At 43.6% G+C, this 18345-nt stretch overlaps 1 protein-coding gene across 4 annotated transcripts in view; it reads right to left on the bottom strand.

Moving 5' to 3' along the window:
- The window catches only part of KIAA0930 (KIAA0930 ortholog), a 124836-nt gene extending 115253 nt beyond the window's left edge, over positions 1-9583 (bottom strand). For 2 of the 4 annotated variants that reach the window (XM_019544301.1, XM_019544300.1), the window contains exon 1: positions 9346-9583. In XM_019544301.1, coding sequence (XP_019399846.1) covers positions 9346-9493 — 148 coding nt within the window. In that variant the 5' untranslated portion in view covers positions 9494-9583. The remainder of the gene's footprint in view (positions 1-9345) is intronic. The other 2 variants (XM_019544299.1, XM_019544302.1) reach the window with 2 other exon arrangements.
- Positions 9584-18345: the final 8762 nt, after the last annotated feature.

Genomic DNA, 18345 nt, shown 5'->3' with positions numbered 1-18345 from the left:
GGGGGGCCTGTGCCATTACAAACCAGTTTACCCTAGGCAGGTTAGACTAATCTGCAAAGGTTGAATCAATCCAGGCACCGGCTTTTTGAATGCCTGTCCCTCACCTAACAAGCTAGGCTCACTTAAAAAACTATAAAAATGAATTTTAAAATTCTGCTTTAAAAAGGGACACTCAAAACAATCCTTATATACACTCTATATAGTCCTTATATCTGTGTTTGTACCTTAAGAACTTAAGAGAATGGATTTTTCATGGTAGAATGAAATACAACAGAGAATCAACTAAAACAATACAACTAAGTTGATTTCACTTCCATTTCAGTTTATTCATAACCTCTCTGTTGAGCTACATCTATCACATCAGGGAGTGTTCCTGACTGCACATTATAACAAGGTCTTCTCTACATAAATAGGCCCATATCATTCTATGGAATCACTTTATAGTCCAGCAGAGATAAGATGCTGCATTCAACCTGGCTACCCCAGGAAGCTTCAAATTGCACTTCCTTCATGAAAGAAGTTTGCTACATGTCACAGTACCGTCCCTTCAAAACACCAGTGACAGAAGGCAACATAACTTCCCAATAGGCCTCCACACTGGTTTGTAAAGGCTACTTCTTTATTTCATACCCTCCTGTGTTTTCTCCTCCTGTTTTTTCCCCCCTTCTTTAAACAGTAAAAGGACCCCATTTATAAGTAAATTAAACTCCATACATGGTTCAGCTAAAATCATACATTATTATAACAAGATTCAGTAGATATTAATAATTCACCTAAATTATGGTCTCTGTTTTTCAGAAGCAGCATATGTGAAAGATTTCAATACCTTTTTTAATGAATGAAAAGTTGGAGGTTTCTGTGTTATTCCCTTGTTAAAATTACACAGGACAGAAAGACTGACCCAGATACTGAATTTCTGCAAGGATCCAATCTTCCATCAACTCAGAAAGCAATTAATAGATTAAATTCTGAGAATATTCATTCTGCACTGAAAAATGCTATGAATTTGGGAGATATATGTGTTCTTTGTTATGGCTTACAGCTATAGTGTGACAGCTTGAAAAGTAAAACAAGGCACAGCTTTAATTATAGACTCACAATCAGTACCTCCACACAATATCTATGCGTCTTATATTATGGTAATGGACATTTTACGGATATAAAATAAAACTAGTAAACTGTTATATATATATGTCCAAAAGAGACTTGGGCAAGATTTTTTTTAAAATAATTTTTTAAAATAATATTAGGCTTCTAGATTCCTATTTCAGCTCCCTAGACCCTTGCTTGAAAAATGGCTGAGCAAGTAGCAGCTTCTGGTGAAGTCAAGCATGAGCAATGGGTATGCGCAGTACTTGTGAAAACCAGGTCACTTGGTTTAAGTTCCTCAGGGTGAACAGGAGCCTAATTTTAGGTAATCATTTTCTGGTTGGGTTTTAAGTCTTGGCCCCTGTTCATCATCCTTCTCATTCAATTGGGATTTTTATTTGCAGACATTCATGTGCTACTGCTTGGTCAGTAAGTCCATCCATTTTTTTTTTTTCCCCCAGAAGAGGTTCTTCTACATATCCATCACCTGCAAATTTAAGACTAATGTTGAAGAGAGGTCACACAGTGAGTAGGTAATAAGTTTAAAACTAGCAAAAGGAAGTTGTTTTTCATGCAGCATACAATTAAAATGTGGAACTCGCTGCCACAAGTTGTTGTGAAAGTTGGCAGTTTAGCCAGATTCATAAAGGGATTGGACAAACTCTTGGAGGAAAGGGGCATCAATTGCTCTTAAGCATGGGAGTTAGGGAGACAGCCTCAGAATTAGAACTTCTCAGCCTTAAATACCAGAGGCTGCAAGTGAGAGAGGAACAGCAGAAAAAACCCTGGTCGTATGCAGTTCATAGTCCCTTTCAGCATCCACTCTCTGCCACTGTGGCCACGTATGTGGTGCCACAGACCCATCTGCAGCGCCACATGACACACATTTAGGCAGTTCCCACACTGCTACCTTGTAAGGGGGGGAGAAGAGAACAGGTTAACCCATGGACATCCAGGGGTCAAGAAAAACCTACACAGAAAAAAACCAAAATACACATGGGGACAGTGTGCACTGCCCAAAAGTGGAGTCTGGCTGGCCAAAGTCACATTCCAGCTGCCAGCCAGCCTCCAAGCTCCAGGAGTGATGCAGCTGCAGCTTCCCTGGCCCCCTTGTTAGACTGCTAGAGCCAGCAAGTGTCCTTAGCCTGATCTACTCCACCTGGAGTAACCTGCCGCATGGCATGGACATTCCCTGGGGACGACTAACAGCAGCACAAGGGGTCCTGCTGCTAGTTGTCCCTGGGGAATCAAAATGTCTGTGGTTGTCTGGACACGGCCCTGTGAGACACAGGATACTGGGCAAGATGGACTTATGATCTGACCAAGTAAATGGCAATTCTGATCTATTTATATGTTCTATAGCTTTGTTCTGGAGCTGCAGGAACATAGAACAATTTTAAAAAAAGCTTGATTATCATTTTTGATTCTCACAAAAGAAAGTTCCAAACCCAGTTTCTCAAAAAAAAAAAACGTAAACAACAACAAAAAAGGATCACACATTTGTCTGAGACCATATTTGTCAAGTTCCAGTGCAAAGATAATTTGTATGGCTGAGATATAAATTTCATGAAAACATCGGTTTGTAATGGAAAGCCTGACACACCAATAACTACAATGGCATGAATAGGTCCCTTGCAATAAATAACCCAAATGGAATTTTAAATGAAACACCATAAAAAGGTTATTTACCTCTGAGAAGTGCAGCCATGAAGTTTCACCCTGGATTATTGTTCTCTATAACACAGCAGACAGTGTAACAAATAGATCTAATCAGTTTCTTGCAAGTCCCTGAGGTTTATTTACAGGATGGTTTGAAGAAGACATAAAAAGTGTGGTAAAGGATAGACTGTGTAATATTATATGGAAATGGAAAATTGACTTCCGTGAGGGATTTTGTCATGGGCTTCATAGGGAATAAGATCTGGCCCTGGCTCAAGCATTCCATCTGCCATTTTCAAAATCTACTCCTTCATCTTCATCTGTAATGAAAGCTAAAACCCTAGCCTCTCTGTCCAGGACTACATACGGAATCTAGCAGCTAGGTCTCCAAGTGCCTTTTGATTTACAGAGGCACATACATAAATCCATGCCCTATTTGTACTTTACGGCATGTTTCCTTCTTGCTGGCCTTTCCTTCTTCCACTTATTCTCTTTCCAGGCTACACAAAACACTTTCCAACTACCTTTCCTTTGTGCTACTAAAATAACCTACTTTTCTCACTTCAAGTTCTTCTCTGTTGTCACCTTAAAACTCAAGATTCTACCTAATACAAGTTCAACATGATTTTAAATCACCCATTTCAAAAACACAATTTAAACTATAAAAGGAGGAGACCATTAAATGTGATGTAAATAAACCAATATTAAATAATCTTTTTATCCTCATTTTATATTTGCATTTTTCCTCATGTTCATAAAGAAAGCCACTTTCCAAAGAAGCACCAGACTTATGTCTATATTGCATTCTCAAGGGAGGGTATCTCAACCATGCCCACCTGTGCCCAAATCCACCAAAAGAGGTAATGCAGCAGTGGAGCTGCTCAGGGGTGCCTCCACCTAGAGTGGACTTTAGTTGTTATGACTCTGGAAGATGGGGCATGCTTGAGAGAGGCCTTCCCAGAGAGAAGACTGCTGTCAAAAGCTAACAGAGCAGCTCCACAAACTAGTTTCAGGTGCTTAGTAGTCCTGTGCGAAGTGGCTAGTGTTTGCTTTGGATTCAGATTCGGCCGAGTCAGGGGACGGCAATTTGAATCACTGTCCCAAATCTATTCGGCCAAATCCGATTCTGAGCAAGGAATCGCTCCCCCCTCCCCCCAATCAGCCTGGCAGGAGCCTGTGAGTGTGGGGCTTTTAAAAAAGATCTGGTACTCTGGGGCTGCGTGGGGCAGCCCTTGATAGAGCTGGGGGGTCAGGGGGCTGACAGAGGAGGAAGGGGATGGGACCTGGCAGGGGTCCTCCCATAGTGCCCTCCCCACTCCTTCAGCCCCTTCCCCTACTTACCAGCAGAGAGTCTGGGTCCAGCTCCCTGTGGCAGTGAGTGGGGACTTCCCCAATCTCCAGAACTCTCTGAATCAATTCAAAGGGCTTCGGATTTGATTTGGACCTTTTTATTGGTCTCCCGATTTGATTCAGATTCGGAGATTCAGCCACCAAATAAGGACAAATCTCCTCAGAATCAAATCAGCACCCAAAGCTTTGCACAGCTCTAGTGCTTAGTCAGTGATTTTCCACAGTGCAATGACCTGCCTGGCTGCAACACTTCAGCAGCAAACTAGTACTGCTTGAATACGAATTTTAGATTTGAACCGGCTGTACTAAATTTAGACATTAACACAGGTTATCCATTTCTAATGAGGTAGGTTAAAAACAAAACAAAAACAAAAAAAAAACCAAAGACAGACGCACAAACATGGGGATTTTGATTTTTTTTAAACCATCTTGCTCAACTCAGTTTGCATGCACTACCTTAATTTGCCCTATGCCAACAATTCTGCCTTCCTACCCCCAACCCCCATCTCCTTTTTCACCTCCTTTTGTTCCCTCTAGTTTGCCCAAACTTCTTTTCAAGTGATTTCCCTTTCTCTTTTACCCTCTCCAATAGCTCTCCCTTTATTCACAACACTAATGCACTTGAGCCACACTGCACCTAAAGCGCATTGCCCACTTTGAGAAAGACACAACAGATCTGCATTTTTGGGTCTTGATTCAATGAGACTTAACTTGGAGCACATGAACCATACCACAGACTTCATTCATTGCCAACAGAAAATTCTGCAGAATGTCCAAGGTTCTGCTACCTTCAGTCAAGTACTGATCTGAAACATGGGAGGCCACTTCCACTTGCCCTCCCACCATAACTTTCTCTGGTTTTCCCCTCATGCAAGTCAAAAGTCTGTGGCAGGGGTTCAGGAATCTTCTCTCAGTCATGAAAACACATGGGAGAGGGAAAAGCTTTTCTAGCCACCTACTCACATAGACCTGCAGTGTGAGTCAGCTGCAGATCCCACTATCACTACTTTTAAAATCTTGAGTGCTCTGGGAGTAGCTGTTCTAGACTGTATAGTCATCAATGCTTTCCTATAGCTCTCAGGATTAGCCAAGCACAGAGTTAAAAACAACTGTTAATAGGAATTTAAATTCTTGCAGCCTTCCCCCAACTTTTGAATGTTTTTATTATATGGGCATATCACTGATCAGCCATGATCTATTTCTTTTTTAGCATTATTTGGATTTATTTCCCTCTGGGCACAATTACACACTGCTGTACAGCAATGGCACCAGTGCCATACTTTAGTACCATTGCGACAGCGCCGTGCTTTAGTACTTCCTTACAGCGACATAGCTGGTAATCATATGTAGACACAAATGATCACTACATCACCATAGCACATGGCTGCATTGCTGTTGGGCAACATGTAGATGCATTGCAGGTTGTAATCCTAGGGGTTACACGAGGCACAGACCAGACCCAAGGGCTATTTGCCACCTAAGAGCCCCTCTGGGCTCTCCCCTGCCATTAACTCAGCCCAGCATGCCTCCCCCTACTTCATGGTGTGCTCAGCATAGGCAGCCTAGCTGCTCTCATCCCAACCAGCCTGCCACATGCCCCTCTCTCCCCTACCATACACACAGCAAACTCTCCGCTCCCAGCTGCACATGATGCCCACCTGGCTCCTTCCTTTGTTATACCGCAGCATGAGCAGCCTGGCCCCCTCCCCTGCCACGTGCACAGCACAAGCACCCCAATTCCTCATGCCGCAGTACCCAGTCCCAGGAACAGAGGCAGGAAGCAAAAGTCAGAGGAGGAAGAGGAGCAGAAAGAACCTAGCTACCATGGCAGGAAAGACAATGGGGTCAGGGAGAAGCCTGCAGGCCACATACAGTCCATCAGTTAGACAGTTTTGAGTTAAAGCAATGTCTTTCATCTGTGGATATCCAGGCACTTTACAATACACTAAACAAGTTCCTAAGCCTCGTTAGACAGAAACGAAGAAAAAAGAAAAAAAAACAAACCAACATTAAACATCTTACCAAAAACCAAAATTTTGGGTGGAGCCAGGAGTAGGATCCTCCCAGTCTAATGTTACAGGCCAAAAATGACTCTTTTCTCTCAGATGCTCATTTGCAACTTATTTAAGAGCAAAGAAATCAAGAGGTACAGATTTCTAGCAGAAAGGCAGTAGATGGACAATACAATCCATTCCACATATTAAGCCAGGTCCCAAAAGAAAGAACACAATATTTAGGCCTCACTCACCCCCCTCCCTGAATGCTTAATCAAAGGGAATGATGAGGAACCTGTCACCATACATATTTTAATATGAAAGCAAAATGCATGTTTTTTATTTCTTAAAAGGAAATAATTTTCTTGCCATAGCAACACACTCTGAAATTCAATTCATTAGCAAGCCATGTGGTAGTACTGAATGCTGGTTTCACAACCAAGCAGGATTTTAACACGCAGTTGAAATCTCTCCTATCTAGAAGGTGGTGATCCAATCCTCTAAGCAGCTTGCTTAAAGTCACGTACTTGGACACTGCAATACAATACAATTGTTTTGCCACAGTTACAATTTCCCACAATAATGGGTTTCAGATTGTCATCAGTATAAAGAAAGTGCCTGGGTGAGTCTTGCAAGGCATTTCTAAAACAATATGCAAGTTGCAAGAAGCACTAATTTGCTCTTTAAAAGTTTGGCAATCCAACAGAAAATTGAAGGTAGTTTCAGTGAATTACACCACCCAATAGAAAAAAACAGCACAAATGTGTGAGATGTTAAATGATCTCATTTGTGTCACTGGGAGTGAAAAGTTCTTGGCAATTTACAGGCTTTAAGCCTTTCAGAAGTCATCCCAAAAGTCAGTAGGCCAGATTCTCAATACCTTCAGCTGCCTTCTAAAAAGCTGAAGATCTACACCATTGGGATCACAGACACGAGCAAAAATCAACAGGATGTGACCTTGAATTTGAAGAGATTAAGTCACAAACTGTGTTTCTCAGGACTACACTTCAGGCATTTGCAGAAGTTACATTTTTCACATGACAAGGCCCCAGAAAACGCTCTACAGCCATAACCTAACAAACACTCACAGCTACAGAGCACTTTTAAAATGGACGATTGTCCAAAAATGAGACCCTCATCTGATGAAGCATCAGACAGGGACGCTGTAAGGAACAGTGCCTTGGGATCTCTGTGAAGGTTAATTTCAGGCAATTCTGCGACACATCCCATGTGGTTTTGTGGGATGGACTGGTGCTCCAGCACCAGCTCAGCATGGCCCCAGGGGCTGTCACAAAGAAAAGATAGGAAGCCTCCATGTCTCCTCCCTGTACAGCTGGGGAAGGAGGGTAGGGTGAGGGAAGGGAGCCCACCTGCCATGCAGTGCCCCCCAGCTACCCCTACCAGAGTCTTGGGGGGAAATCAGACTGGGCCCTTGAAGTGAGGGGGCTCCCTTCCCTCCCCCACGCAAGTGTCTTAACAGAAGCAGAGGCTGCCACATCTGGAGATGTCTTCAGCTGCTGTTATGTTTGATGATATATAAAATACAGTAAAGAAGATTATTTGCCCAAGTTAGCACTCACTGCACCCCCATTCAAGAAGGGGATGTCTCTGCCTCAAGGAGGTCAGTGTAAACATGAATGGGTACACAGGTATACAAAGGCCAGAGAATAGGAACACAAAAGAAACTTTCTAAGCAAGTCAATGATATTCACTCTAGATAGCATCAATTAAACAAGTTTAAGGAAGAAATCATGGATGTGGCAGTGACCCAAGGTGGGGGGGAAAGAATCACACACACCACACCTACAGACTACATGGCAGAAAACATAAATGTTGCTGTTTCAGGGGAGAGTTTATCCTAAATGAGCTCTGTGCCTTAACCCATGTGAAACTCCTTGTACAAATACAACCAATGTACAAACACCTACCCGTATAGGTGTAAAATACAGTTGTAAACATTTTTCATGGGAGAAATATCTGTTGAATGATGGTTGTTCTTTAGTCCTGTTACTCATAGTGCTGTGGGTTTTGGTTTTGTTATTGGCCTAGATAAGAAAGAACTTCAAAATTTGAAAGGCTTTAGTTAAGGAAGAATTGTATTCAGGTTTCTAGGTTAACACAGATTTCAACTCTGGGCTTTTATTTCATAATACAGACACTTCTCCGGGAAGCAGAGTAAGCAATATTTACTTCCTCTCCTGTTACATTAGTAAGAAATAAGTGTTGAAATTAATCAAAACAGCTAAAAATAGGGAAGAAAATGCCTGGTGTTCAAAGTTGAGTACAACACAACCTTGTGCACTTATTAGACCTTATCAAGCCATTTGAAGTAATTTAGTCAGTGAAGGATGGTGTCTGAATCATAATAACTATATACAAAAAAAAAAAAAAAATGATCATTTGACAGCCACGTGATCACAAGAACCAAAAAAAGACTAGCGGCAGTCATACATTCCAAAAAACAGAGACCAGACTTCATATTAATAAACTAGTGTCCATATGAGGTGCCTTACAAACATTTCCTTCCAAGGACATTTTCAGGCAGTAGGCAATCAGATTTCTCTATTCCTTAAGCCTACTTAGACTGACATTAGGTCTGTTCCTCTAATGAGAGATCCCTAAAAGACACAACAGGTTCCCAGTAGCAATTATGGCCAGTGGTACATGACAGCCCAATGGACTGATATAGTCAAGGCTTTTTTTTAAGAAAAAAGTGTGCGTGTGTGTGTGTTGGGGGGGGGGGGGGGGGGGGCAGTCTCCTTCTTCCACTTTAGTCTGGAAAGCAGTAATACAGCACAAGGTTAGTTGCTTCTGTGTAAAGCTTCTAGCCTCCCAAGGAGTCAATGCTACCCGTCAGCCTCTCTAAAAGACTGCAATGGATTGTGTTTCTGTGATGTGATGTTGTTATGTCATCCCTTAGAGACTCCCTACATGAATGCTGGGACCCGTTTTGTTCTTCTCCCCCCCCCGACAATAAGGGCCATTCACCTCCACCCAGAGACAGAGTGGAGGGGGCTAGAAGTAGAGAGCTAGCACAGGGAGGAGCCCCTAAGCGTGTGGCAACCACCCTCCAACAGGGAGCACCCGGCGGTGAACACAAGGGACTCCCGGGGCTGGAGGATGACCGGGAGCTGGCAGCGCTCCGGGGCCGGAGAGGCAGGAAGCAAAACTGCATCCGCCGGCATGAGTCAGGCCCGCCCTGCCCCGGGGCAAGGTGCTGGTCACGGCCGCCGACCACTCCCGCCAGACTCACCCAGGCCGCTGACGTCCTGGCGGAGGTTGCTGCGGTTCCGCTCCTCCACTATCGCCCGCAGCATGAGCTGCAGGGAGCGGTCCAGGTCCGTGCCGTCTTCCTCCGCCTCACGCTGCCCGGCCCGGCCGACAGGCTTGCCCGATGCCATGCCGCCGCCGCCGCCGCCAGCCGGCGCATCGCAGGCCGTCTCGGCGGGGGCTGCCGCAGGCCCCGCTTGGGGCGGGGCGGGGCGGGGCAGCAGTGTACGGCTGTGCTCGGGGAGGCGTGCTCCCGGCTCTGCCCGGGACGTTTCCCAGCCCCGCTGCAGGGAGCCCCGCCCCGCCTCGCCCCTCAGACGTGCCACCGCCCCCTGCGGCGCAGCAGTAACCCCAGCCGCCTCTAACACTTCCTGCAGCCCGGCGGGAGCGGGGGCCATTTAAAGAGACACGGGGTAATTCCCTGCCAATGGCCGCCCCGGCTGCGGGGTGGAGCCGGCTCGCTGCCGCGTCACTGGGGAAAAGCGGGGGTGTGAGTCTGGGTAGGTAGGTATGTATGTATGAGGGGTACATCTAGATATGGAGAGTGTATATCTGCGGGTGTGCGGGGTTTACGTGTGTGTGTATAGGGAGGTGTACCTGTATTTGAATGAGGGTGTATATGCAAGTATGTATATCTATATATGGGGCGTCTGAGGGGGGTGAATGTGTTTATGGGAAGGGGGGCTGTACAGGGATGTGTACATGTGTTTGTGTATAAGGGGGTGTGTGAGGAATGCATGGGTTTGTGTGCGTGTGTGTATGTATGGAGGGGTGTATGAGTACATATGTATGGGTCTGGGTGCGTGTATACATACATAGATATGAGAGACAAACAGACTTAAGGTGACATACACCTAGAAAGACATTAGTCACCTTCCTTTGCCTCTCCTTGCTTTCCACCCACTGCTCCACCTCCCTCAGAAAGTATGTAACACTCCCAAAGCCTACCCAAACAGTTACCATTGATTTTATATCCATCTACCACTTTTTCTCTCCATCCTCTTTTGCTTGTTTTGCCTATGGCAGCCCTTGGGGAAGTCCCTGACAAGGGGTGTGGTTAAATACAGCAGATATAGTTAAATATGGTATCCCCTGATAAGGGTTGTCAGCCATATGTAGCTGAACGTGGTTAAAAGCTCTTCAGCTGCATCTGTTCAGCTGGAGTTGCGGTTGAATAGATGCTACTCCATAAACCCCCATGCCCCTTCATACACAAACACAAGTATACCTCCCCAACATAAGTGTTACTATGTTTAGTTATCTTTTAAAACACAAGCAAGATGTCTTGCTTTAACTGTTTATATTGTAGTAAACTTCAAGTCTCTTCAGCAATGAGAAGGTTAAAACTCTCTTAAACAGCTTACACCTAGGTATAAGGCAGTGGATATAGATTTAGACATGTTTAGGAGAGCACCGATGAGCTAATAACGTGGTCACTTAACAAACGTTTCCTCCTGGGATCCCACGTGAATCATAGAAAATGAGGGCTGGAAGGGACCTCAGAAGGTCACATCTAGTCCAACCCACTGGTCAAAGCAGAAACCTCCCTAACCAGATCATCCCAGCCAAAGCTTTGATTAGCCAGGTCTTAAAAACCTCCAAGGATGGAGATGCCGCAGCCTCTTTGGGTAACCTGTTCCAGTACTTTACTACCCTCCTGGGGAGGTTTTTCCTAATATCTAACCTAAATTTCCCTTGCTGCAACTTGAGACCATTGCTACTTGTTCTGTCATCTGCCACCACTGAGAACAGTCTAGCTCCATCCTCTTTGGAACCACCCTTCACATAGTTGAAGGCTGCTATTAAATCCCCTCTTAGACTTTTCTTCTCCAGACTAAATAAGCCCAGTTCCCTCAGCCTCCCCTCACAAGTCATGTGCGCCAGACCCCAAACCATTTTTGTTGCCCTCCACTGGACTCTCTCCAATTTGTCCACATTCCTTCTGTAGTACGGGGCCCCAAAACTGAACACAATACTCCAGATGTGGCCTCACCAGTGCTGATTAGAGGGGAAAAATAACTTCCCTAGATCTGTTGGCAACACAACTACCAATGCTGCCCAGTATGCTGTTAGCCTTCTTTACAAGAAGGGCACACTGTTGGCATATATTCAGTTTATTGTCCACTGTAACCCTCAGGTCCTTTTCTGTAGAGCTGCTGCCCAGCCAGTCCCCAGGCTGTAGCAGTGCATGGGATTGTTCCATCCTAAGTGCAGGACTTTGCACTTGTCCTTGTTGAACCTCATGAAATTTCTTTTGGCCTACTCCTCCAGTTTGTGTAGGTCTCTCCGAATCCTAACCCTACCTTCCAGCACGTCTACTACTTCCCCCAGCTTTGTGTCATCTGCAAACTTGCTGAGGTTGCACTCTGCCATCTTCCAAGTCATTCATGAAGACATTGAACAAGAAGAAGTACATGTCTATGTTATGTCTAACTAACAGTCATTGTTAGTTAACACAACCCAACTAGTATGTGTTAAGACACAGCTAAACATTCAATCTGACAGACAGTTCTTAACTAAACCAACAGCTATTTTAGGCATATGTCACTGATGCCCACTATCAGCAAAACAATGTTTTCCTTGCCTGGTGTTCACCTACACCAGGGGCAGGCAATTATTTCAGGTGGAGAACCACTTACTGAGTTTTGATAAGCCATTGAGGGCCACATGACAGGCAGCCTGGGGCAGATAAATATTAATTTTCTAAAATTTTTAGGGGCCCCGCAGGCCAGATAGAATGGATTAGTGAGCCACATCTGGCCCACGGGCTGCAGTTTGCCCACCCCTAACCTACACACTAAGAACCAGGAAACACCCTTCTGACTTATGAATGCTGCAAGCAAGGCTTCAGTCCTATAGAGATTTATACACATTTAAATTTAAATCTGTGCATAATCCCAATATCACTCTTTGCAGGATCAGAACTGAGGATTTCAAACACTTTTAAGATATTCAGTGCAAGGACTGTCTAATTTTATGTTTGTGTGGTGCTGAAAATGCTGGTTCCTCCCCCAGCTGTACTTCACAGGCAAGGCCATACTATAAATAAATATAAATATTAATTGCTTATTGATCTGAATGTATGAATACATAATACATCATACTATACAGGGGGGTGCTGGGACCATGACACTAGCAGGCAGGGAAGCACAAGTCTGCTTGGCTAAGGAAAGAAGGCCTCTTTGTGAAGCCAGGCCACCCCTCTGCAAACTATTAAGAAACCAGCAGCAGATAGAGCAGCTCTATCAGTATGTTGGATCAGGGAGGCCAGCCCAGTTTGGTCATTCCCAGTTCTTCTAGGCACACCAGTAGGAAAGAACAGAACTCACCTAGGGACACAAGGCTTCAACTGCCTGCCTCCCACAGGCACTGTGCTTCCCCTACACCCTATGGACAGGTGAGGAAGAATTTCTCAGAGGGTGGAATCAGCCACTAACCAGCTATCAGCTGCAACAGAAGGAGAGTATCTATCTTTCTAGAGAAGACCTGTCTTTCTGAGGGCTCTTTCTAGGCCCTCAGGGAAAAAAACCACACTGAGGCCTTCAAAGCCTCTGGACCAGATCATTGGAACCTACCAGTAACCCTTTTGGTTCTTGACAGCTGTGAGATTCTGTAAGGCTGTAGGAGGTCCAAATGGCACTGCTCCTCTTGCACCAGCACCATAAAAGTCAAGAATCCTTCTCTGGCCTGGCTTTACTGGAAAAAAGCATTACTACATGCCTGATGAATAGTTGCAGAGCACAAGATGGTAACAGCCTGTACAGTCCCCTGTGGGGGGTGGAACAATTTACAGGACAACACCCCAAGTTTGCATGTGAAACAATCAGCACCCATTTACATTGGGAATTGTATAGACAACTAAACAAGCAGACTGTTTCTTCCCTAAGGTACTCTCAGTTATAAATCACTGGCCTACTCTTTTGAGGGTTAGTTAGCCTTTTGTGACTTATTAACAATGTTTCTGTGCTTAGTGTCACATCACTTGTAAATTCATTATTTACTCAGTAAAATGTACCCTTTTGCCAAAAAAACCCACGTAAGTGGAACTTAAAAGGTACACAAGCCAAAAATCCAATTTTTAAGCTAAGTGCATATTAAGGGGTACATGAGCCTTGTATCAAGACTTGCCTTGGACTTCAGTGATATAAAGCATTCATAATAACTTCCTGCACAAAGGGGATTTCATAGCAAGCAAGGTATGAAGGAGGAAAGGAAGTTTTATTATGGTAAATGATATAATTTACCATAGACTTTTTAATACAACTCACTTTCATGACTATTTTTGGTTCAGTCAAGTTAGCCGTAGTAAGTTTGTTTGAAAGTATTCCTACAGTCTATTTTATGTTCTAATTCTTAAGAATTTGAAAGATGATTTTTACTGGTAATTTTAAGTATATTCTTTTTTGTTAATTATTTCCTAGATGAAGATTATGGTGCAGAAACAACTGTCATCCCAGACAAGGGACTTCTGCACCCTTTGTATCGGAGGAGATAACTATTTTTCCAAATGCAAAGGTATGCATATGCACATCCACTTTGCTTGCACTTTTTCCTAGGTTCCTCTTAATTCTGACTGGAGTGCAAGTAGAAACAGCAGAAAACTGTTCCATGCTTTTAACCTCCAGATTGTTTGTTGCTGGCCTGGAAAATAAGTAGTTTATGGCCTCCCTAGAGTTATAAATAAGGCCTTACTCTTGGTAGACCGTTTTCTGTATCTGTTGAAAGGATATGGATTTAGAGGTGTCAAGTAGTTTCTAGTTGGAGCTGCTACTGAGGCATTGTTAGGGGTCAGTCATTAGGCATCTCATTGCCTAGTATCCTTCCGCATACACACAGTTTTCCAAAATCCCAAAGACAGTACGCAGCTATCATCAATTTTACAGCATCTTTTGCCACTCACAAAACTTTCCCTCACTCCCGTGTGTCAGGCAGCCACTCCAGGTCTTCCTTGCCCATCCCAACACAAACTTCCTCCACAATCCACTTGATATTTTTCTTATCTCCATCCTGGTCAGCAGACAGTCACCTCAACATCTCTTCAGTTTACAGAGGTCAGTGGATAAACTTTTCTTTTTGCTCCTTGCCCTCTCCAATTCCAGGTTCTCAAACTGGTATGAGCCAGCTGGCAAACTTGTTCTGCTTTCCTGTACCTAGCCTTCTATATAGCTTTACTGCCCTAGCACTTCCACACAGAAAAGGTCAGCAAACCCACTCTTCTGCCACTGTTTCTAGTTCTAGACCTAGACCTGAAGATCTGACTCAGAAAGTCCACACACAAGCCTCTCTGCTGTTTTCTTTGAGGTATGCACATGCACACCCACCTTATTTACACCTATTCACCCCATTTCAACCTCCTGCTTCTCAGATATCCACACTCCAGCAGTTAACTACCTTTGTTCTTGCTGCCTATCTACATACACCTATTAGCTTCAGGTACCAGCCTTCCTGCCTGTTCAGATTGTGATGGAGCACACCTGCTCCATCACAAAAGCACTGAACTTACTTTACCAAAGACTGGCACTGTACTCTGACCCTATCAGACAAACCACCACTGGACCAGACTCAGAGGGGACCTCCTGAACCCCCATCTGTACCGGATGGACTTCACTTTGAGAGGATTCTTCAGCAATAGATGACCCCGCTCCACCCGAAGAGAACCCCCACAATGAGACTCTGTATAGACTGAGACACTTTCTTCAAAGTACTTCCTCCACCATTGCAATGGGTTTGTGTGCATTTATCTTCTTTCTCTCTGTGTCGCAAACCCTCTCCCACCCCAGGCTTAGTTGGCTAACATTGTATTTTCTGTAGCCTAGTTGCATTCCCCTCCTCACCCCCAACCCTCTAATGTTAGTCCCTCACTCAGGCAATTTGTATTTCCCTACCAGCTTTGTCAGCTTTTTGGATTCACAATCTTAAACATCTACTAATAAAAGTCAATTTTTGGCACCACAGGGAGAGTGCCAGGGCTGGCTCTAGCCCTCCTTGTGCCAGCCTGGTATTGCAGTAGTTCCAGGCCTGGTGGCAGTTCGTTGTAACTTTAAGGGAACACCCACACATTTTAAGAGCCACAGAAAGACAGAAAAAAAAAAAGTTCTCACCAACATGTTTGCTCAATATGGGCCATGTGCTTTATAGTTATTCCCTGTGTTAGTTGCATTTAAACTTGATACTTGTTTTCCATTACTGAGCACAGGTAGACAAAGTACTTAATGTGGTTTCTTTGTATGCAAATATAAAGGTAAGGGGATTTTTTCCCCATGGTGATTGGGGGGGGGGGGAAATGACCTCGTCTTCTATTTGAGTAAATACAGTAGGTACCTTAATATATAGGTTGCAAATTCAAAAGCAGCCAGATTCACTGTAGTCACACCATAGTTTTGGTATGACTATGGTTAGGTTTAGGAGGACCTTTGACTTTCTGATATATTTTTGCAAACTGTATGGCCAGTGTTAAGTTTGGGTAGGTGATGAAGTATCATATGAATGATGAATGGTTGGATTCTTCAAGACTTCATTTTCAGACATTTTAATATCTAGACTTTTAAACTGGTTTACAACTTTTAAATATGTTTAATATCATTTTGGCTGTTAGACTACCCTGAAACACATGCAGAACCACAGCTTTTTATAAATACTTTTAAAGTATTTTTATTTTTCCATTAATTCATATAAACATACATGTATTCCCAAGAATTATTTTAATTGCACTTATATAGTTACTATAAAGTTACAAATATTTTAAAAGAAGTGGCGAACTAGGAAACGCAATCTGTTATATGGGATCAGAAAACAAATTAATTAATATTCCTTTGATGGAGATCTCACTTTATGGACCAGCATGCACGAAGTGACTCAAGCAAGATCTCTGGAAAGAGAGAAGCCATTTAATTAAAAAATGTTTCCCTGTCACAGGCTCATATTTACTCAAGTAAATAATAGGAATAATTTGATTACATGGGACAAGGTCTATCCAGTTACTCTTGCATCCTTTCATTAAAAAAAAAAAAAAAATTCTTTCCAAGCCTCATGGATAATTTCTACTCAGTTATTTTTCTCTCTCAAGCTAAGCACAAAGGCTTACTGATGTGGTATGTCACCATAGTTGCAAGACAATTAGAAGTTCTTCTCACAAAGGTACTCAAATACTACAGTGGGCCACGAAGTTCTGAGATAGAGAGCTTCTCTCCTGTTAAGACAAGGAGGAAAGTCTTGTGATCAGGACACTAGAACTGGGGCAAAATGCTGGATCACTAAAATCAGTGGTTAAACCTCAATGGACTTCAAATAGGATTTTATTTCTGGAATCTGATTCTAGCCTTGCCACAGGCTTTTTGTGCATCCTTGAGTAAGTCATGGATTCCTAGGATCATAGAAAATTAGGGTTGGAAGGGACCTCAGGAGGTCATCTAGTTCAACCTCCTCCCCAACTAGATCATCCCAGTGAAGGCTTTGTCTAGCCAGGTCTTTAAAACCTCCAAGGATGGAATACCACCTCTCTGAGTAACCTGTTCCAGGGTTAACTACCCTCCTAGTGAGAAAACTTTCCCTAACTGCTAACATAAATTTCCTTTGCTACAACTTGAGACCCTTGTTCTGTTATTTTCCACCACCAAGGACAGTCTAGCTCCATTCTCTCAGGGACCACCCTCAGGTAATTGGGGGCGGCTATTAAATTCCCCCTCAGTCTTCTCTTCTACAGACTAAATAAGTCCAGTTTCCTCAGTCTTACCTCACAAGTTATGTGCCCCAGCCCTCTAACCATTTTTGTTGCCCTCCACCAGACTCTCTCCAATTTGTCTACATCCTTTCAATAGTGGGGAACCCAAAGCTGGACACAGTCCTTCAGATATGGCTCATCAGTGCCAAATCACTTCCTTCGATCTGCTGGCAATGCTCCTGCTAATACAGCCTAGCATTCCATTAGCTTTTATGGCAACAAATGCATACTGTTGGCACATAATCAGCTTATTGTCCACTGTAACCCCCAGGTCCTTTTCTGGGGAGTGCTGCTTAGCCAGTCAGTCCCATAGCCTGTACTGGTGCATGGGATTGTTCCGTCCTAAGTGCAGGACTTTGTACTTCTCCTTGTTGAAACGCATGAGATTTCTTTTGGTTCAATCCTCCAATTTCTTGTGGTATCTCTGAATCCTAGCATACCCTCCAGTGTATTTATTGCTCCCCCTGACAGCTTGGTGTCATCTGCAAATTCATTGAGGGTGCACTCCATCCCATCTTCCAGGTCATTGATGAAGATACTGAAAAATAAATAAATAAATAAATAAATAAATAAAATGGTCCCAGGACTGACCCCTGGGGCACTCCACTTGACACTAGCTGCCAACTAGACATCAAAATATTGACTACTACCCTCCGAGCCTGATGATGCAGCCAGTTCTCTCTCTACCTTACAGGCCATTCCTCCAACCCATACTTCCTTAGCTTGCTTGTGAGAATGTTTTGGGAGACCCTTTCAAAAGCCTTGTTTAAGTCAAGGTATATCATGTCTACATCTCTTCCTGCATCCACAGAACCAGTCATAGATGGCAATCAGGTTAATCAGGCATGACTTTCCTTTGGCGAATCCAGGCCGACTGTTCCTAATCACCGTCTTCCTCTCCAAGTGCTTAGAAATGAATTCCTTGAGGACCTGCTCCGTAATTTTTACAGGGACTGAGGTGAGATTGGAAAAATCATGGAGCAGGTCCTCAAGGAATTCATTGAGGAAGCCATGTACTACTACAGTTCCTCTGTTTCCTCATCTGAAAAGTGTGGATAATAAATTTGTCATCTCTCACAGGGGCTTGAGATAAGTAAATTAATGAATGCGAGTAAGGTGCTTAAAAATCTCTGGTGATTTGTGTCACCAAGAGGCCTATAAACATAAAAAATAGATAACAGGAATGATCAAGCACCACATTTTTGCAAGCTTATCGGGAAAATATGAAAGAGGTTTTGAGTTATATTTTAGTTTGAAATGTTT

The sequence above is a fragment of the Crocodylus porosus genome, unplaced genomic scaffold, assembly GCF_001723895.1.
Source record: "Crocodylus porosus isolate Cpor-Errol unplaced genomic scaffold, CroPor_comp1, whole genome shotgun sequence".
In the NCBI taxonomy this organism is placed as follows: domain Eukaryota; kingdom Metazoa; phylum Chordata; order Crocodylia; family Crocodylidae; genus Crocodylus; species Crocodylus porosus.
This window is presented reverse-complemented; position numbering and strand designations above follow the sequence as displayed.